This window comes from Ciconia boyciana, chromosome 7, assembly GCF_034638445.1.
Source record: "Ciconia boyciana chromosome 7, ASM3463844v1, whole genome shotgun sequence".
Taxonomy (NCBI): Eukaryota; Metazoa; Chordata; class Aves; order Ciconiiformes; family Ciconiidae; genus Ciconia; species Ciconia boyciana.
Genome location: NC_132940.1, coordinates 56,240,516 through 56,257,197, shown reverse-complemented (window position 1 = coordinate 56,257,197; position 16,682 = coordinate 56,240,516). Strand labels below are relative to the sequence as shown.

The window sequence follows — 16,682 nt, the reverse complement described above, 5'->3', positions numbered from 1 at the left end:
GTCCATATCATGTCCTGGCTCACGACAACAGTTTTGAGCCTGGAAGACACGTTGTTTGTATAGGTTGTTTCAGACTGAAGCAATTTCTCTTCCTCACTGGTAGAAGGAACCAGCAGGGCTGTGCTTCAAACATCAGCAGGCAATAACTGCAAAAGGAGAGTTGCATCGTTTGTTTTCAAATATCTTTCTGTTGACTGCATCTGAACAAGAACGTGCTACGTTGTTCCTATAAACGCCCAGCTCTGCTTCTGAAGAACAGCACAGATGCAACAATATGGTTAACGCCTCTGCCCTTGGAAAGTCATCTCAGATACATCATGTCTGGAGTCCATGGAGCTATGTGGAGTGCTGCTCAGGCAACATTTTGTTACACTTATGGAAAACTAGAAGATAAAAACTCCAGAACCCAAAAGCAACAGAAACAAGAAAGTGTCTGTCTCCCAGAAAGGGCTGAGCCTGGTGTTATTTTTCTAAAAGAAACAAGAATTAAAAACCCCAACAACTTATCAATAGTCACATTCAAGTGAGGAATCTGCATGGCTTTTCCTTGGGAGATGCATTAGCTCAAGACTTATTTGCTTTGGAGCAGTAACAGCGGGAGCTCAGAGCAGCTCTCACCTCTAGCGGTGCTGCTGGGTTCTGCTTTGCAAGCTCAAGGTTACAATTCTGCTGTGCACACATGGTGCAACGAAGTGCTCTTCAGCCTCGTGTGTCCCTCACTGAGGAATGTCCTGTCCTCAACGTCAGTGTTCTCATGGTTCTCCACCACCAGCTGAGGCTCAAAGGCCGTGATGGGGCCTTTGACTCACCTCCGTTTCACCCAGCAGAGCCTGGGAGAGCATGTGATCCCGTTTAGACTGAGATGAGGCTATAGTAACACCTAGAAATACAGGAGACACATTCTGTCCTAGCTCACAGATGCGCTTGTACAAGAATGCCCTGCTGGGCAAAAGCCCTACAAGTACTTTTCCTCTTGGAAGGAGTAAATTCTCTTCCAGCCTCCACCTGATATTCAAATCAAGTGACCTCGATTGAGACTGCAGTCCTGAAAGGCCTCCTAGGAGAAACCAGTTTGCTGAGATGGCTGTAGGCAGTCTAGTTTCCAAGAGGCAGCATGGTCACGGCCCAGACCACTGCTCCTGCAGAGATCAGCTCCCTGAGCAGGCGTAAGGCAGATGCTGCAGCTCCTCTGCTTTCTCACTGGCCAGACAGGGTTGGTCCGAATGCTGTTTGAAAAGCAAATAACGTATATATTGCAGGGGACAAGAGACAAGATTTAATTAAAAGCTTATTTTAATTAAGAGTTGATTATTAGCTGTTCAAAGACCACTCAGAGTCAATAAAAGGCACACCAAGTAGCTACTATGAGAAGGTCCCATGAGTAATCATGCTGTCACTATAGGAAGTGGAACGCTTTTCACAGTGAACAAATAAAACCCACCTCAGTGCCAGAGCAGGGACTCGTTGGAGAAATACAGATACAGGACTGCAACTCTGTTTTGCTAAAGCACAAAACAAGATTCAGTATCCTTTAGAGCAGCATGGACAATAATAAGGAAGTAAAGTTAATCTTTGTGAAAAACTACCAAATTGGCACAAGAAATACTCTCCACAGACAGAGTTGTGCATGAGCACAACACTGGTTAAAAAAAAGTAATTCTGAGTACAAAAAGCGTACTTTGCATAGACTGAAGAGTCCTCTGCTTGTGGCAGTCTTTAGCCCTCCTCGACTAGTGAGGGGACCCTGTGATCACCAAAGAGGAGATTGTTAGGCTTACAAAGAGTGTAGGAGAGGAATAGGGAAAGAAATGAAGACCTGGGGAGAGCTGGCAGGCAGCTGAAGGCAGCTCGCTGCACTGATAGACAGCCTCCACAACTGCTCCCTGGAAATAACACACGCAGAGGATGGAGCTGTGCCTTTGCTGAAGAGCTATCGTGCTTTATTTGGATCGATGTAATTTGCAGCTCTGAAGAAGAATGAAATAGTCTGTTTACCAGAGAGGCCACAGAGGGCTACTGCCCTCATCCACTGCATTGCACAACTGCTTATGAGCACAGGGCAGGCTTGGAGTAGGGGGGGAACATCTTGTCCCACCCAAAGCATTAGCTGTGAGCTGCTGCTGGAGGTAAGACATTACATGGATGGGTGACCTGGCAAGGAGCAGGAAATGCTCTGTTCCTGAGATTCATACAAATATTCTTCCTTTCCGCATCATATTGTGAGATTATTCCAGTTGGAAGTTCCACAGTATTTCATCGGTAAAATAAGATAGAGTCCTACATCTTCCAGTATTGTTTACCAACAAGTCCTTTGCTATCCACCTGGGTGTTAAGGGATGGCATTTTTAGCACTCTGTTTACAAGAACAGGGTCTGGCCACCGAGAGAGGACTGATTAGCAGGCTGACTTGCCCACTACCCGAGGTACCTTGCCTTCTGGAGTCATCTTCCACATCACAGAGAACGTGAGCCTATCTTGCATGGGATTGAGACTGCATAACTCCTCACAGAGCAGCTTGGGAAGCATCGGGACCACCTGGAAGAGAACAGAAGAGGAGAGCACCTCGGTGAGATATGGGCTTTTAGTAGACACCTCTCTGTGGCCAAGCTTCCCTGACCAGTTGGTAAAAGAGAGGGTCAACAATGCACAAAAGGAGAAAATGTGTTAAACCTTCAGGATCACATTCTTTGTGGCAGGAGTGGCTACGTCATAGCTCTGGGATGCATCACCCATGCCAGAGCTACATTACATGGCGAACAGCATGCCGGCACGGAATGAGTAAGTAACCCAAATCCTCTGAAAGGAGAGGAAGTCAGACACTGCCGAGGCCACCAACACTCACATCAGCCCCGTCCCTCAATGAGACCAGAGGGAGCTGGCAGTCTCCCACCTGCAAATCATTCCCAGCGCTCCCCTCTGAGGTATGGATTAAGCACCCTGGAGCATCCTGCATCCTCAGTTATGCAAACACTTCCCTCTGCAGCTTTTAAGGTCACAGCATTTGCTCTGTTTTCCACTTCTTTCCCACTGCCATTTTGACACTGGGAAGAATGAGGAAGGCTCAGCACATCAGGAAACTTGATGTTGAAGAAACATGGTTCTGGCAGTCAGGAGCTGAAGAGCTTGGATTTGGGAACTCTGTTTCTTGCTTTGCCACTGAAGACTGTGTAAAGACTGTGTAAAGACTGTGCAAGTCTGCTCCCTGCAAAGCATAAATGAAACCTCTCCCAAACATGAAAGGAGTGGTGCATGGTTTTAATAAAGATTGAGCCATGCTTTGTAGCACAGACAGGAACGTGTAGATGTTGGTGAGATAAACAAAAGCACCTGTTTTATGACTACTGAACATGGCATTTGCAAACAGAGGGAGAACAATTATTATTTTACTATACTCAACTCTGTTTGAACAAAATGTCAGCCAAACAGAAATTTCTGGCAGGGATTTTTTAACCTGTGTCCTAATTCCTTAAAACTAATCAATATTTCTGCTGCTGAACACTGAATTACCAAACCATGAATTACTCACCTGGCTACAGCAACAAAGCAAAAGCTTTGGAGCATATTCGCACTAGAGCAAACCTGAGCAGCTCCAAGTGTTTCTACCATCCCTGAGTTATTTCCCAGGTGAAGTCTGCAGTAAAGATAATATTTAGCAGATGTTTAATGAAGCAAACCTAATTATTACAGTTTCACATTCTTATTTCCATTCTCATTATTTACGTTTGTGAAGAAGCAGTAACTGCCCTCAAAGGACAACCACGTTATTCCTCTTGTTTATTTTGAGTGGCAATGTGGGCTGGTGCATTCCAGAAAAACACAGAGAGAAATGCTCTACTTGGTTGCCATAAGATATTTTATATATTTAATTTAGTTTCCGTTTTGATTGCTCTGTGTGCCACCCTGTAAATATAGGACCAGTAGCAAGCTGACTGGCATGCAAACCGCAGCTCTTCCAGACTGTGACACCAATTTGGTGATTTCAGAGATAACTTTTTCTACCTGGATGCCAGGGCAACAGCTGTTCTTCAAAACAGTAAGAAAAAAAAAAACAGTCTTAGATGTCCATTTTCTCCTCAAGTGCACACACTTCATATTTACCTTTTGCTTTGAAGGAAAGACTCTTAAAATATTTAATCACATTTGTGGTTTGGCACCAGACGATGGCTATAAATCCATTCTAATTGCAGTGCATATTAATGCCAAAAGGTTAACTGTATGGTCTGTGACTGTCAAGGAGTCACTTGCACCATGAATCAGCAGGACTGGTTCAGCTGGAAGGTCACAAGGGCACAGATTATGATAAGCTGTTTCCCGCAACACAAAGGCCGTCAACTCTGTTATTCCAGTTGTGAACAGTACATTAACAATACTGGTACATTCATAACTCACAGATCCAGTACGTGAGCTCTGCCATGCTGCCTGGAAGGACCTACACCACAAGGTTATAAATTTAGCATGAGCAGTGCCAACCCATAGCAGAAAGGAGAGAAAATAGCTTTATAGACTATCGGAAATCCCTGCCTGCATAAAATCGCCCATGACCACCATGAGACCCTGAAGTTCAGGTCACAGTGAACAAAGTGCTAGTAATTTAATAAAAGCTCCCATGTCCTTTTTCACCCAAATTAAAAGCTGCAGTTACTAGCCTTCCTCTCTCTCCTTCCCTCTGTGATTATCTGATAATGGTCTGTACTTATTAAATATTTTTGTGCCTTAGCACATCCTCTTTCCCTGCACATCTCCTGAAGCAATAACAGTCTGCTAGAAAAATGCCTACATGAAACATGAAAGCCCATCCATGAAGAATAGCCCAAACGAAACAACAGGATGCTTGTTTTAAGTGTACTTGAGCAGGATTAATACCCGATTCAAGAGGCTATAATTCTATGGAAGGGCTTTCAATGATGTGAAACACAAGCAAAGCTTTAACTCAGATCATAATTACAGCACTAAACACTCACCAAGCAATTAGCTGTAACAAACCTACTGTTAAATAGGGAAGCATCAACCCGCTTTACCCTTGTTTTACAGGAGAGAAACTTTAGGCAAAGTAACTTAATCCAAGCCATGGAGGAAGCCTCACAGGAGAGCAAGAATTCAGTCAACCTTTTCCTGGGCTCAGCAAATACATACATAACATTAGACAATGTGACCTTGCATTGAAGGTATTTCAATTTTATCTACTTTACTGAATTAAAAGAAGAAACCTGTTTTCAACATCACGAAAGTCTTGGCTAACTGCCTCCCTCTGCTTTAACATCACGATTCCTCTTCACACTCTACAGGGAGAATAAACCAACTGTCACAAAGCACAGAAGTTTAAGTTATAAATCCACATTTCCTTTTTCCTTAACATGATACGGTCACAGGCTGAAAGGATTCTTAGTAGGTGCAAGCCCAGCATTTAACATACAAAGACATCACAATTGTGTCACACTTGGAGAGCAAGATGTTTCAGGAGTTATCCCAGGGGCTGCCCAGAAGGAACTTCTGCAATAGGATTATCTCCATCTATTTCTGAAGGAGACGCAGGATAAGAGGAGATTTCCCTAAGTACGTCTTTAATGCCCAGATTTGCAAAATATCAGGGTTGCATAGCACCGCCTCAAATAATCCAGACATTGCCCAGCATCTTTTAAATTCTTTGCCCTTCCCATGACTGTCTGCCAAGCCGCCCTGCGGAGTGTCACGGCATGCAGAAATCCAGCTAGCTGAAACGCTGCCGAGAGATATCACCTCCAGCGTGAAGCGGTTTCCTTAGCAAATTGCTAAGGATGTGCCTACGTTGGGGATCACATCATTCAGCTTGATTTTACTGCAGCTGGAAATAAAGTCACCTGGGCTTATACAGGGATCATAAAGCTGGAACAGGGGGGTGTATAAATGTAGTTGAATCTAGAAATGCAGTTGGAGAGACCCAGCAGGGCTAGGGGAAAAAACTTTCACAATGAAAAAAAGGACCTATGGCCCCCAGGAAATCCCTTCTAATGAATGTATCGTAGAAACCAGGGCTGAAGAAAGGCTTGGGTGGTGAGAGCTTGTCTGGTTTTCATCCCCCTCTATCAGTCAGACTAATAAAAGACATCATCTCTCTCCACAAGCCTAGCAGGGCCCAAGAGATACTGGAAAGGGCACTTCTTTGAGTGAAAGGCTGATATCCACAATGCTCACAGCTGTGGGTCTGCATTTCAAATCAAATTACAGACAGAGGATTTCTCTCTCCCTATTTCCAAGTCCTAAATGCAAAATCTCCAGTGCTACCGTACACGGCTTGAGATTTAGTGCTCCAGCACTGCCTGACAGCCCTCCCTCCATGCTATCGGCTCTCCCCGCAGGCAGCCATGTGTCCTGGCATGCTGAAGCTGTGGGCAGCAAGGGAAAACCAGAGTAAGAGAAGGCACCGTCAGGGCTGGGGGGTTTCCTACACATCATTGTCCTGGGGTTATAAAACACATGGACCTGTAACCATGGCTGGCCACACTGCTTAGCAGCTGGCTCCTCTGCATGGTGGAATCACTTTGGACATGGGAAGATCTAACCTCCTGCTTGTGAGAGCCTGTTGTTTTGTTTTGTTTTGCCTCTTCGGCTAATAAAGTGCTTCCAGAAACCAAATGCAAGTTTCCAGCCTCAGACTCATTCCTAGGGAGCCGGGCAGTGGGAGGGAGCACATGCATACTGGGATGATAAAACTCCCCGTTCCCTTTAAAATCAGAAACATCTGCTGCAGCCAGGACTGACTCACCGGCCAGGTTCAGGGCGGGTTAGCCAGGGCAGCTCTCATCAATGGACTCGCTGTAGCAGCTTTTCAAGGAACGGAAGGGGAAAATCGATCAGTCAACCAAAGGGAAAAGGGAACAAACTCTGGTTAAGAATAACCCCTTATTTTCACAAAGTCACGTGGGCAGTTTTGCTCCCTTCAAACAACCCCATTCTGCTGGCACCCTGCTTTGGCTGCTCGCTCAGGCTTGGTTCGGGTTGGTTCCGACCACCACTGACTCCCGGGGTCACCCCTTCTCCCACCGCCGGTCCGATGGGGAGGGATTGTATTAACTGAGAGTTTCCATCAGCTGCTCTCCCCAGAGCTGGGAGGAGGACGCCGAGGTCCAACAATAGGGTGGGCTCAGCAAGCCTTTTGCTTACACACTTAAAGACACTCAAAGGAAATAGGCAATTTGTTTATGAGCCAAGATTTCTGCTCAAGAGTTGTATCAACACTTCCATGAATTCAGATTTCGAGCAACTCTTTGTTACTCAGCCTGAGATTATCAAAATATCAACACCCTGACAACCTGCTGGTGTCAAAAGTGAATGTCTCGAAGTCCTTGGACTCAACATGAAGATAGGCTTACAGTTCCGATCTTTGATCTTCAGTATAAAATAGGACCAATAAAATATTATAAGGATTTATGGCTGACCTCTCACTCGAGCTGCTTCACACCTAAAATAACACTATAAGATGTGCCAAAAAAGAGGAAACTGTTTAGGTTTTCTTGCTTCTTAAAACCTGATACACTCTTATTTCAAAAACTTTTTACTTTTATTAAATAGACCACTAGCAATTACACAATAACTCCCTTTCTGCGTAGGTTCAGGAAAATTAAATATGTGGCTTTATTTAACTTCTTTGGGAGGATTAGCATGGTGCTAACCTCTAGCAGAATCACAGCTGTCTTGGGAATCAGTTCCATCAAAGGAAAGCATATTTTCTACAAGAGTCATGCTACCATCTTGTTTCAGACAGCCTGGCTGCTTTCCTTTGCCCATCCCCTCTCTCCTTTTCATCTCTTGCAATTAAAATATTGACTATTTCATCATCTAACCTAGTTTGTGCTCTTAAAATATATTTTTGCAGGGCAGAAGTGTGGGTAAAACAGTAATCCTGACATCGGGGCAAAGGTAGTTGAAGAGCAATTGAAGATTATGGGCAAAAGATAACTTGTGTTGACATCACACGTGACTGACTGGTAGTGCTGGGGGGAAAAAGCACTTTGAAAGAAAATTCAATTAGCTTTTGAATTCAACTAGATTTTCATGAAAAATGTCTCTTTTCTATATAAAAATCTTCCTTCTCCCTTAAAAAAAAAAAATCACATGCCTTCAAATCACAGTATTTTGACTTGGAAATACTGCCACAACATCTTCCCAGACTACAGCTTTGCTGCCCGGCAGTGACATCCCCCCTGGGCCAGCCCACATCTCCCATAGTGAGCTACGGCCGTTGAGTCATCCATCAGAGGTGGAAGCAGAGCACCACAGAAGCCAAGGGCTCATCACTGGAGAGACTGTAGGATTGGGAAGACTCTGGTGCCAAAACTGCTGTTTCCATGAGATACGCATTGCTTCCCACTCCTGGAGAACAGCACGTCACTGGTAACTTGGTCCTGCACTGCAGCATCTGTGTGCTGTTGGCCTCACTACCACCGACCCAGCTTGGGCACTTCTGCATTGCTATCATGGCTATTCCACACAACCCATACCCACAGAGACATAAAATCCACCAGACTCAGAGACCCCTCTGAAGCTGTGCCTTGCTATTTCTACCCAAGGAAAGTTATGGAACATCTATGAAAGGTTAACAGCTTGATCTCAAACCACTAATTTGATTTCAGTAGTGTAAAATAAATAATTTTATCATCTGGAAAGTGTGGAGAGGACACAGTAACCTATTGGAACAAGCATCACTACAAGACCCTCCCCGGTTAGCAACCCTGGGAACATCCAGGCAGGGAGGGGAAGAATCACTCCTAATCCTAAGTAGCAAGTAGGATATGTTTATTTATTACACGAAAGATGCCCTGTCATCCCAGAAAAGGCTGCGGAGACAAGGATTTCAGCCTGACTGAATGGGAGCGTGGGGAGAGGCAGATTAATCTGCTCCTATGAGACTGCCTCAACACTCCTCTTCATGCAGCTGATGCTACAGGCCGACACAGGACGCTAACAGCCAAGCTTCCCAGCTTCCCTGCATGCACAGTGCTGGCGGTATCTGATGGGCTAGGAAATGTTTCTGCACATTCAACTGAAAATGAGACAGGCACAGACAAACCCTGGATGTTTCCTTTCCAATAATGTTAAACTTGAACCTGCTCATTTGTAAAGTTTAGAAGTCAACTTTAAACTTGACTTTAACATTTGATTCTGTTACACTAAAATCTGTACAATTTCAAATATCTTTTCACTGCATGATGAAATAACATAGTTTTCCAGTATTTAGGGCACCCAGATAAAAGAAAAGTGGTTAAATACTGTTGTACCTCAAAATGTGAAATTGCACAGGGTGTTTTACACCGTGCTCTGCTATGCATCCACTTCTGGGAGGGATTAGCTACTACTGCTGCACTGAAGACAAAAATAAAACTCTCCACCACCAGCACCACATCTACAAATTTCAAGCATGCAACAGCAAAGCAGATGAGCCAGCTTGGGTCTCTCAGGCTTATCTCAGGCTCAGCACGGTACAAATGTAGCTATGCAGCTCTGGGCCCTGAACTAGCTCCAGATCAGCAGAGTCCTGTTCACACGGAGCTGCTCCTGAGCTGGCAAGCCCAGGCGTGCCCAGGTCTCTGCCCACAGACAAAGAGTCACAAACTGCTCCTTCACCCCATGCTCTCTCCGTAAGCTCCGAGGCAGTCAGCAGCTATGCTAGCTCTTGCGTTTGCATCAATTTACTCATTTTTGTAGGTTTGCTGCAATAACAGCCAGATTTTGATTGTGGGCATCTGAAAATGAACCTTTAAAATGAATTTATGGTAAATGGAAGAGACAGTTGTCAGATGAAAAAAGGAAAAGTTGTCCTTACCTTTTGCACTAGATAGACACTAGTTGCTCTTTCGCTCGCTACTTTATCCAGCGCTGTGTCTTCCAGTACAAAGTAGCTTACATCCGCGATGTGAACACCCACTTCGAAGTTCCCTGAAATTGCACAAGGAAGTCAGTAGGCTGCAGGTAGAAATGAACTGCTGACATATTTAATTCTAACCGCTCGCCCCCCTCTCCCAGTGCTACCGTAACCTTTTTGCCTTATGCCTAGACCTCACAAAAACAATACTTTGGTCTACCTCCTCCATCTGAGATGAAAACTGTGGTCTCTCAGGACACTACCAAATTCACAGCCACTGTGGCTACAACATATGAGTGAATACACGTACGAGTGAATCCTCAAGCACAGCAGTGGATATGTGAAAACCCTTAAAAACCATGTGGATAAGTCTTCCCGACTAGGAGCCTGTAATAGTGAGCCCGGTCCTCACCCCTTTGCTGTCAGATGACAGTAAGCAAGAAATATGGGACCCCACCTTACAAGCACACAGGGAATGCAGGACACCATTTCGCAGGTATGGAGCAGCAGGTCACATACGCTTTTGGGTTCTCAGAGCTGTACTTCTTTCCACTTCACCCTGGTTGAGCCCAAATTGCTGCTGGGGACCTGGGAAGTCTTCAATGACTTCGTATCAGGCTCTGCAGAAGCACAGCTTTCCACAAGCAGAATATTCCCACTGTTATCCTGCCTTCCCTTCAGATTAGGCTTTTTATCCTTAGAATCCAGTCTAGAAGTATCTTAATTCAAAAGTTAGGCTAGAGAGGAGTACTACAGAGGTTTATCATGAGGCTTTGGCAATAATTTGGATTGGAAGTAGAGATCATCCTCAGCTTTGGAAGTAATTAGTACCTTGGTCCAAGAAATTCTGGTTTGCTAGTCCTCAAAGAAGCCTATTGACCTTTGTTTTCTCTGGAAGGACTAAGCTAGATTTGAGGTGCTTATTTGTAGAATAGTTCTAACTGCAGCGGGTTCCTAATTATAACATTTGGTTCTTTAGAGGAATTCACTAACTTCTTGGTATCCAAAATTATTTTTCTTTCCCTAATTTTTTTGAAAAGACAACGCAATAAGATACCATGCTGGTGACAATCCTGTTTGTTTATATGCCTTGCAAAGAATATTATCAAAGCTTTTCTCTAGAGTGTCAAGTTTTTGAAGGATAAATTGTTAATAGCTGCTGTCATTACACAGTACATCTGCCCATGTGCCCTTCTGATGGATACCGATACTAGATTTCAGCAGAGTGGAAATGTATATGGGCGAAGGGAAAGTGTGAGAAGGTTCAAGCTCGTATTAGGAGAGCCAGCCAGCCCACTGTGCCCCCAGCTGGCAGTTCAGATAAGCGAGCACCAACCCACCCTGTGTGACTGTTTGAATTCGTAACAATTTTAACTTAACTTTATTAAGCCATGTTTGCACAGCACTTTGAGTACATAAAGTATTATCTTGCTTTTTGTGCTGCTTTTGTACACTTGACAGAGCACAGATGTAAAAGCAGCAGAAACGCACATGGAAGACAGGAGCGCTGGGGTTTAGATTTGTCCACATAACCTACAGTCACTGGAAGGTCCTGCAGAGAGTAAATACGATGGCAGCAGGGGGAGAGGGCAATAATCCCATCACACACCAAGGCACAAATTCCACCACTCGCTAGGAAGCTGGGAGAAAAGACTGCAGATTAAATGGTTCACCTCAGAAAGCTGCCTACAGCTGTGTTGTGATATTATCACATGCCTTGAAAGCTGCTCTACATGGATTAGGCATCCAAGCCTGAAACTACTTAGACAGTAAGTCTTAGACCAACAGTTCAACCAACAGGTTTAATATTACACGCACTCGAAGCCAACACACTCAGAAGGTAAAAAAATACAGAATACTTTGAAGTCAATATTGTAACGTATTGACCCTGCAGGCAAATATTGACGAAAGGAAAAGGAGAGGGGATCATTACATCATGCCTTTAATTGTACTTTAATTCAATATGTGCACTGTTACATACATGAACTTTTTGTCCTTGGTAGAAAATCGACAAACCAAGAAAGATCTCATTGCATGAGATAATAAAACATGGAGTTAGCCAACAAAAACACATTGAGCAGAGTTAAATTTCATTCAGGTTTCCCACCAGAGCTTCTAAAAGCTGGGGTCAGCGTGAGCCCCCTGCTTTTGAACTTTTAATGGAAATTCTATCTAAATATTTTCTTACATACATTGACATAATGCAAACTGGCAGCTCTTGGGTTTGTCTTGCTCAAGTATGAATCACCCTATCTCCCTCACCCCCAAAAAATTCAGACCAAGAGAAGTTGAAGATACAGCACAGAGATCAACCAATCAGATTCCTCTCAAATCACTGCTTTTCAATGTGTTAGACAAAATACCAGCCTAAGCCTGCACAGAAATACCTGCCTACTGCTCTCTCCTGGTTTATTTGCTAATTAAAATGAAAGAGCTTTGTGGATAGAGAAATACTATTCACTAGGATTCTCTTCCAGGTCCACAAACAGTTCTTCTAGTCTCATTAATTTTTATGACAACATCACAAAAGGAACATTTCACATTGTAAGTCTTGTGTTATTTCTCAAGGAAAAAAGAAAATGTGGCCTGAATGACGAGAGTTAGACCAGCACTCGTTTATTGAAAAAGTCTTGTCAGAGAGCAGAGAAAAGGGGGAAAGGGTGGACACCATGTGGACCACACACCATACGCTGCTACACATGGTCTACTCCACCTTCACTTTAATGAAGAAATCTACTTTTCCAGCAAACAGAGGCTTCAAGTCTTGGCATGTAGCTCTCCATCATGATAGACTTTACACCCTAAATTTCTTACAGAAACAAGTAATTTGCAAACCACAGACTTGTTTCACCCCAAATTTAAAATTCTCCTACAGTGAAGCTAAAGCTGCTCAACAACCCCTAAAGCTAGGTATACACTACCAGTTTAAGGATTTTTTTTTTAAAGGAATTTACATAAGAATGTACAGGAGATTAAGTGAGACACTTTATATGCTGATATTAAAGCAAGAGCTGAAGGAAGCATCCATTGCAATGAAAAATGCTGAAGGCACTTGGATGGCTTCTTTCACTCAAGATCTCTGGGATTTTTCATTTAAAATCATTTCAGCTGAAAGTGGGTGCAAAATTGCCATCCCATTCGAACTCCACCACTACAAAGCTGCTACGTGGGAGACGTTTAACAACAGGGAATGCAGTTTAGAATCAAGCAACCCATGCTTTATTGACCAGCTGTACCCTATTAGCCCCTCTCTGCAAATACAGAGATGCAGCAACAGAGATGGATGGGAGACAGGAGTATTATTTGAAATTACACTACGGCATTGCGAAACCCAATAATGAGGCCCTTTGCAAAGAGGAGCTCTCCTCCTGAGGTCTGCAAGTAGAAATAGGGAAAGGGCTGGGCACTCAGCCACCAAAGCTCCTCTTGGGCCAACGCTCTGTGCAAGGGGAACAGGATTTGTTGCCATCTCACTGCAAACACCACAGTTCTGATGCCCTTGAGGCACGGCACACAGAGAAGACAATTTCCCTTTTTGTTTACCATCACATAGGCTGCTAGAATGGCAAAATACAATGGACCTGTATTGCTCCAAGTTTCTAGAAGCCCGGATCTCCTCTCTCAAAGCTTACCAAGTGATAGAGCTACGAGTGGCAGGTCTCCCCCAGCACGATGCTGCATTAGGCACACAGTAGCTCTGGAGAAGGTTTGGCTCCTTGATTTGGGAATCTGGTGTGTTTGAACCCACTCCAAAACCTTGTGTGTGTAACACTGATACGATGCTAAAATCAAAGGAGAATTGGTAGCACCTCACAGAAGAACAAAGAACAAGCTGTTCCTTTTTTTTAATTTTTTCACTGATGATCTCATTCTGTACGACAAAACAGTTCAAAGAACTTTTTTTCCTTCTTTATTGAGGAAAATTATAAACAAAAAAGGATTAGCAAGAAAGAGCTGGAAGAGAAGGAAAAGGTCCTTTCAGTCTGTAAATGCTCCATAAAAACTGCCAAGCCAGCAAGTCATATCAAGTATTTGCCCCAGGAATTAGAAAGCTGAGTTGAATGTATTTGAACAGTATGCAAGGGAACACACTGGCAGCAAATCCCTCGTCTCTGTCTTCAGCAACTCTACTCACTCCTAGCACAAAGGCAGACAGAAAGACCAAGCAACTTCACTTCATACCTTAGCATATGCTAATTTTAGGACCATGCAACTTAAAAATGCAACTCTTCAAGGATAAAACAGCAGAAGGTAATTCTCTAGCATGCAAACATATTCCCCTTTATTTTCATCTCACCCTGAAGCATCACCTTTCTCAGGAGAGAAGACAAACACTAGCAGAGCGTTAAGTCAACTTAAAATTTAATACCAAGTTTTTGTATTAATCACTATTTCTTACATTGTCTTCACCCCTCAGTTAGGGAGACACAGAAGAGTTCAAAGCAGATTGCAAAGTGTTTGCTCTAGCCAGAAAACAGCCAGCTACCTACTTGCTGCCAGCAACTAAAGGTAGTTGGCTGTTCCCTGGCTAGACCAAACTCTTGCAGCAAATAATTACAGCTCTTTCCCATTCCTCTGCCCCGGAGGTACCATGCTCTTATCTGCAAAGCAATATTTAACGCCTTGCAAAAGTATGAAAAACTTGCATAAAGAGAGACAAATGAGGCCTTTAACCTACATGGACGTTTTGTTGCTATTAGCAGTGCTACAGTAGAGCATGGGTCTTCATCAAGGCTCAAGTTCTCACATGTGATCGTGGGTGAATGGGCAAGGATAGCCTCTACAGGGGTCTCAGTTACAGAAGGGACAGCCAGAGGGGCTGCAGACAGCAACAGGGGTGGACACAAAACAAATACAAGTTGCACGGATGCAGAAAATGGCACTGAGACTTGGAGAAGCTGCTAGAAGAAGCTAGGGACCATCACAGATCTTAAACACACGCCTTTAAATGAAGGACCTGATCCAAGCCTAAGCATTTCTGTTTCCCTTTGGCATGTCTATGTACATCCATGGCTCAAGTGTTACAGAAGTGTCCCTCTTGAGACAGAGAGAAGAAAAAGAGAGAGCAAAAAGAGAATGACAGTATAAGTGGGAGAAAAGAGCAAGTGGGAAAGTAAAAAAAAAATGAAAGAAAGATGGAGAAGAGAAGGAGAAGAGTTTAATACAAAAATAAAAGTGGTATTTAATACAAAAATAAAAGGGGTAAAAAAAAAAATAGTAAGAGCGAGTTATTTGTCTGCTCTGGAGCCTGAAGACAAAGGTGGGTGGCTTTAATTCTCAGCTGAGGTTACTTTTCCACCGCAGGAAGCCAAGCTATTGTTCAGAAAATCAGTGTGTTTTATTTTACCTATTTTAAAATAACAAGGAAAGTGCTTAAATTTTACTTGTGTGCCCTAGGGCCATTTTGCTTTTGAAAGCGCAGTGCAACTGAGCGTAAATCCATTAATTTGTTTACCAGGAAACCAAATTTTTTAAATTATCACATGATGGTCCTTAGCCAACCGAAATGCAACTAATTACACCTTTTTTTAAGCAAGTAATAGCTTTTTTTCTTCTCTAAAGGTCTCTTCCTTGATATAACCTCACAAAAAGACTCTGGCAAAAGGAGTCAGAATCCTGTATCTCAAGACAGCAGGACAAGTCCCCAGGGCGCAGAGCAGCAACTTTTCCAACCAAGCATAAATATGACTAGTAAATGTTGCAACAACTTCAAAAGAGGAAAAACTGTCTGCCCAAACAAACAGAAAGCACCTCTAAAGGGTAATGATCCACAAAATACTATGTACTACCAGGCATTGCCTCTAGGAGATGTCCCCATCCAGGCCCCTCTGCCACTGGTTCACATGAGAAACGTCCCACAGAAACAGCCCCCTTCACCCACCAGCCACAGAGAGACTTTGAGACCATTGGGAACAGCCCGGCCAAGGTTTTAAGATATTTGAACTCTTCTTTGAACTATGCTTAGTCACTTTTTTCTGGGTTTGTAGCACCTGGAGAGGCAGCCAAGGTCAAGCCCCCGACTCTTCTCATGGGTCGAAGGGAGAGGGAGCGGTGGCACACGCAGCACGTCAATGTGACCGCTCCAAGTGCCTGCATCAGACTGCAAACAGCAAACGGCCTGGGTGGGGCTGGGCTTTTCCTTTGCTTCTTAAATCACAATTAAAACCATTGCTTCCTTTCAACCTTTTAACTCTTTAGCCTTTAGAGATCACTTTTTACATCCTTTTCTTCAGGAGCTGGGCTGATGTAAAGACAATAAAAGCTGTGACTTTTCTCATTTAACTGCACAAACTTGTGAGCTGCAAGATGGACTGTATCCTCAACGTTAGCAGAACCAAGATCAGCCCCAGTTATTCCAAAGTGAGAAACAGGGTGAGATCACAGGGGAAGGAAAGAAATTAAAGTAAAAACATCTTTACATGTTAACTCTTCCCATACTGACGTCTTGGCGTTTCCTGGATTTCTGGAAGTATCTGAGAAACAACTAGGCAGGAAAAGTGATGCTTTCAGCAATCCCAAGAGAACCGGGAAATAGTCGGAGCATTTAATAAAAATAAAGCATAACAGGTTTTTTGTTATTTTCTTTTTTTGTTCTTTAAGTTAAAAGGTCAGTGTGGGACATTAATGAGTCTAAAATCCAGAATAACTCCTACCTGCTTTGTAGTGACTTTTAAAGCACTGTTTTACTCAGCTCTCAAATCCCCTGACCTTTGGCCATTTTGTCTCTGGCATCAACTCAATGTTATGGAGACAACTATGATTTTACAAACCAATTTGGGATTGGCTGCAGGTGAGGCACAAAACAAAACACATGTGCTCATTAAGTGCCATCAAGGACAAGTGA

The 16,682-nt window shown here is 43.5% G+C and overlaps 1 protein-coding gene across 3 annotated transcripts in view; it reads right to left on the bottom strand.

Moving 5' to 3' along the window:
- DIS3L2 (DIS3 like 3'-5' exoribonuclease 2) overlaps window positions 1–16,682 on the bottom strand; it is a 195,849-nt gene that overhangs the window by 70,005 nt on the left and 109,162 nt on the right. For all 3 annotated transcript variants that reach the window (XM_072868187.1, XM_072868189.1, XM_072868188.1), the window contains 2 exons: window positions 9,800–9,912; window positions 2,428–2,535 (listed from right to left, as the gene is read on the bottom strand). In XM_072868187.1, coding sequence (XP_072724288.1) covers window positions 2,428–2,535; window positions 9,800–9,912 — 221 coding nt within the window. The remainder of the gene's footprint in view (window positions 1–2,427; window positions 2,536–9,799; window positions 9,913–16,682) is intronic.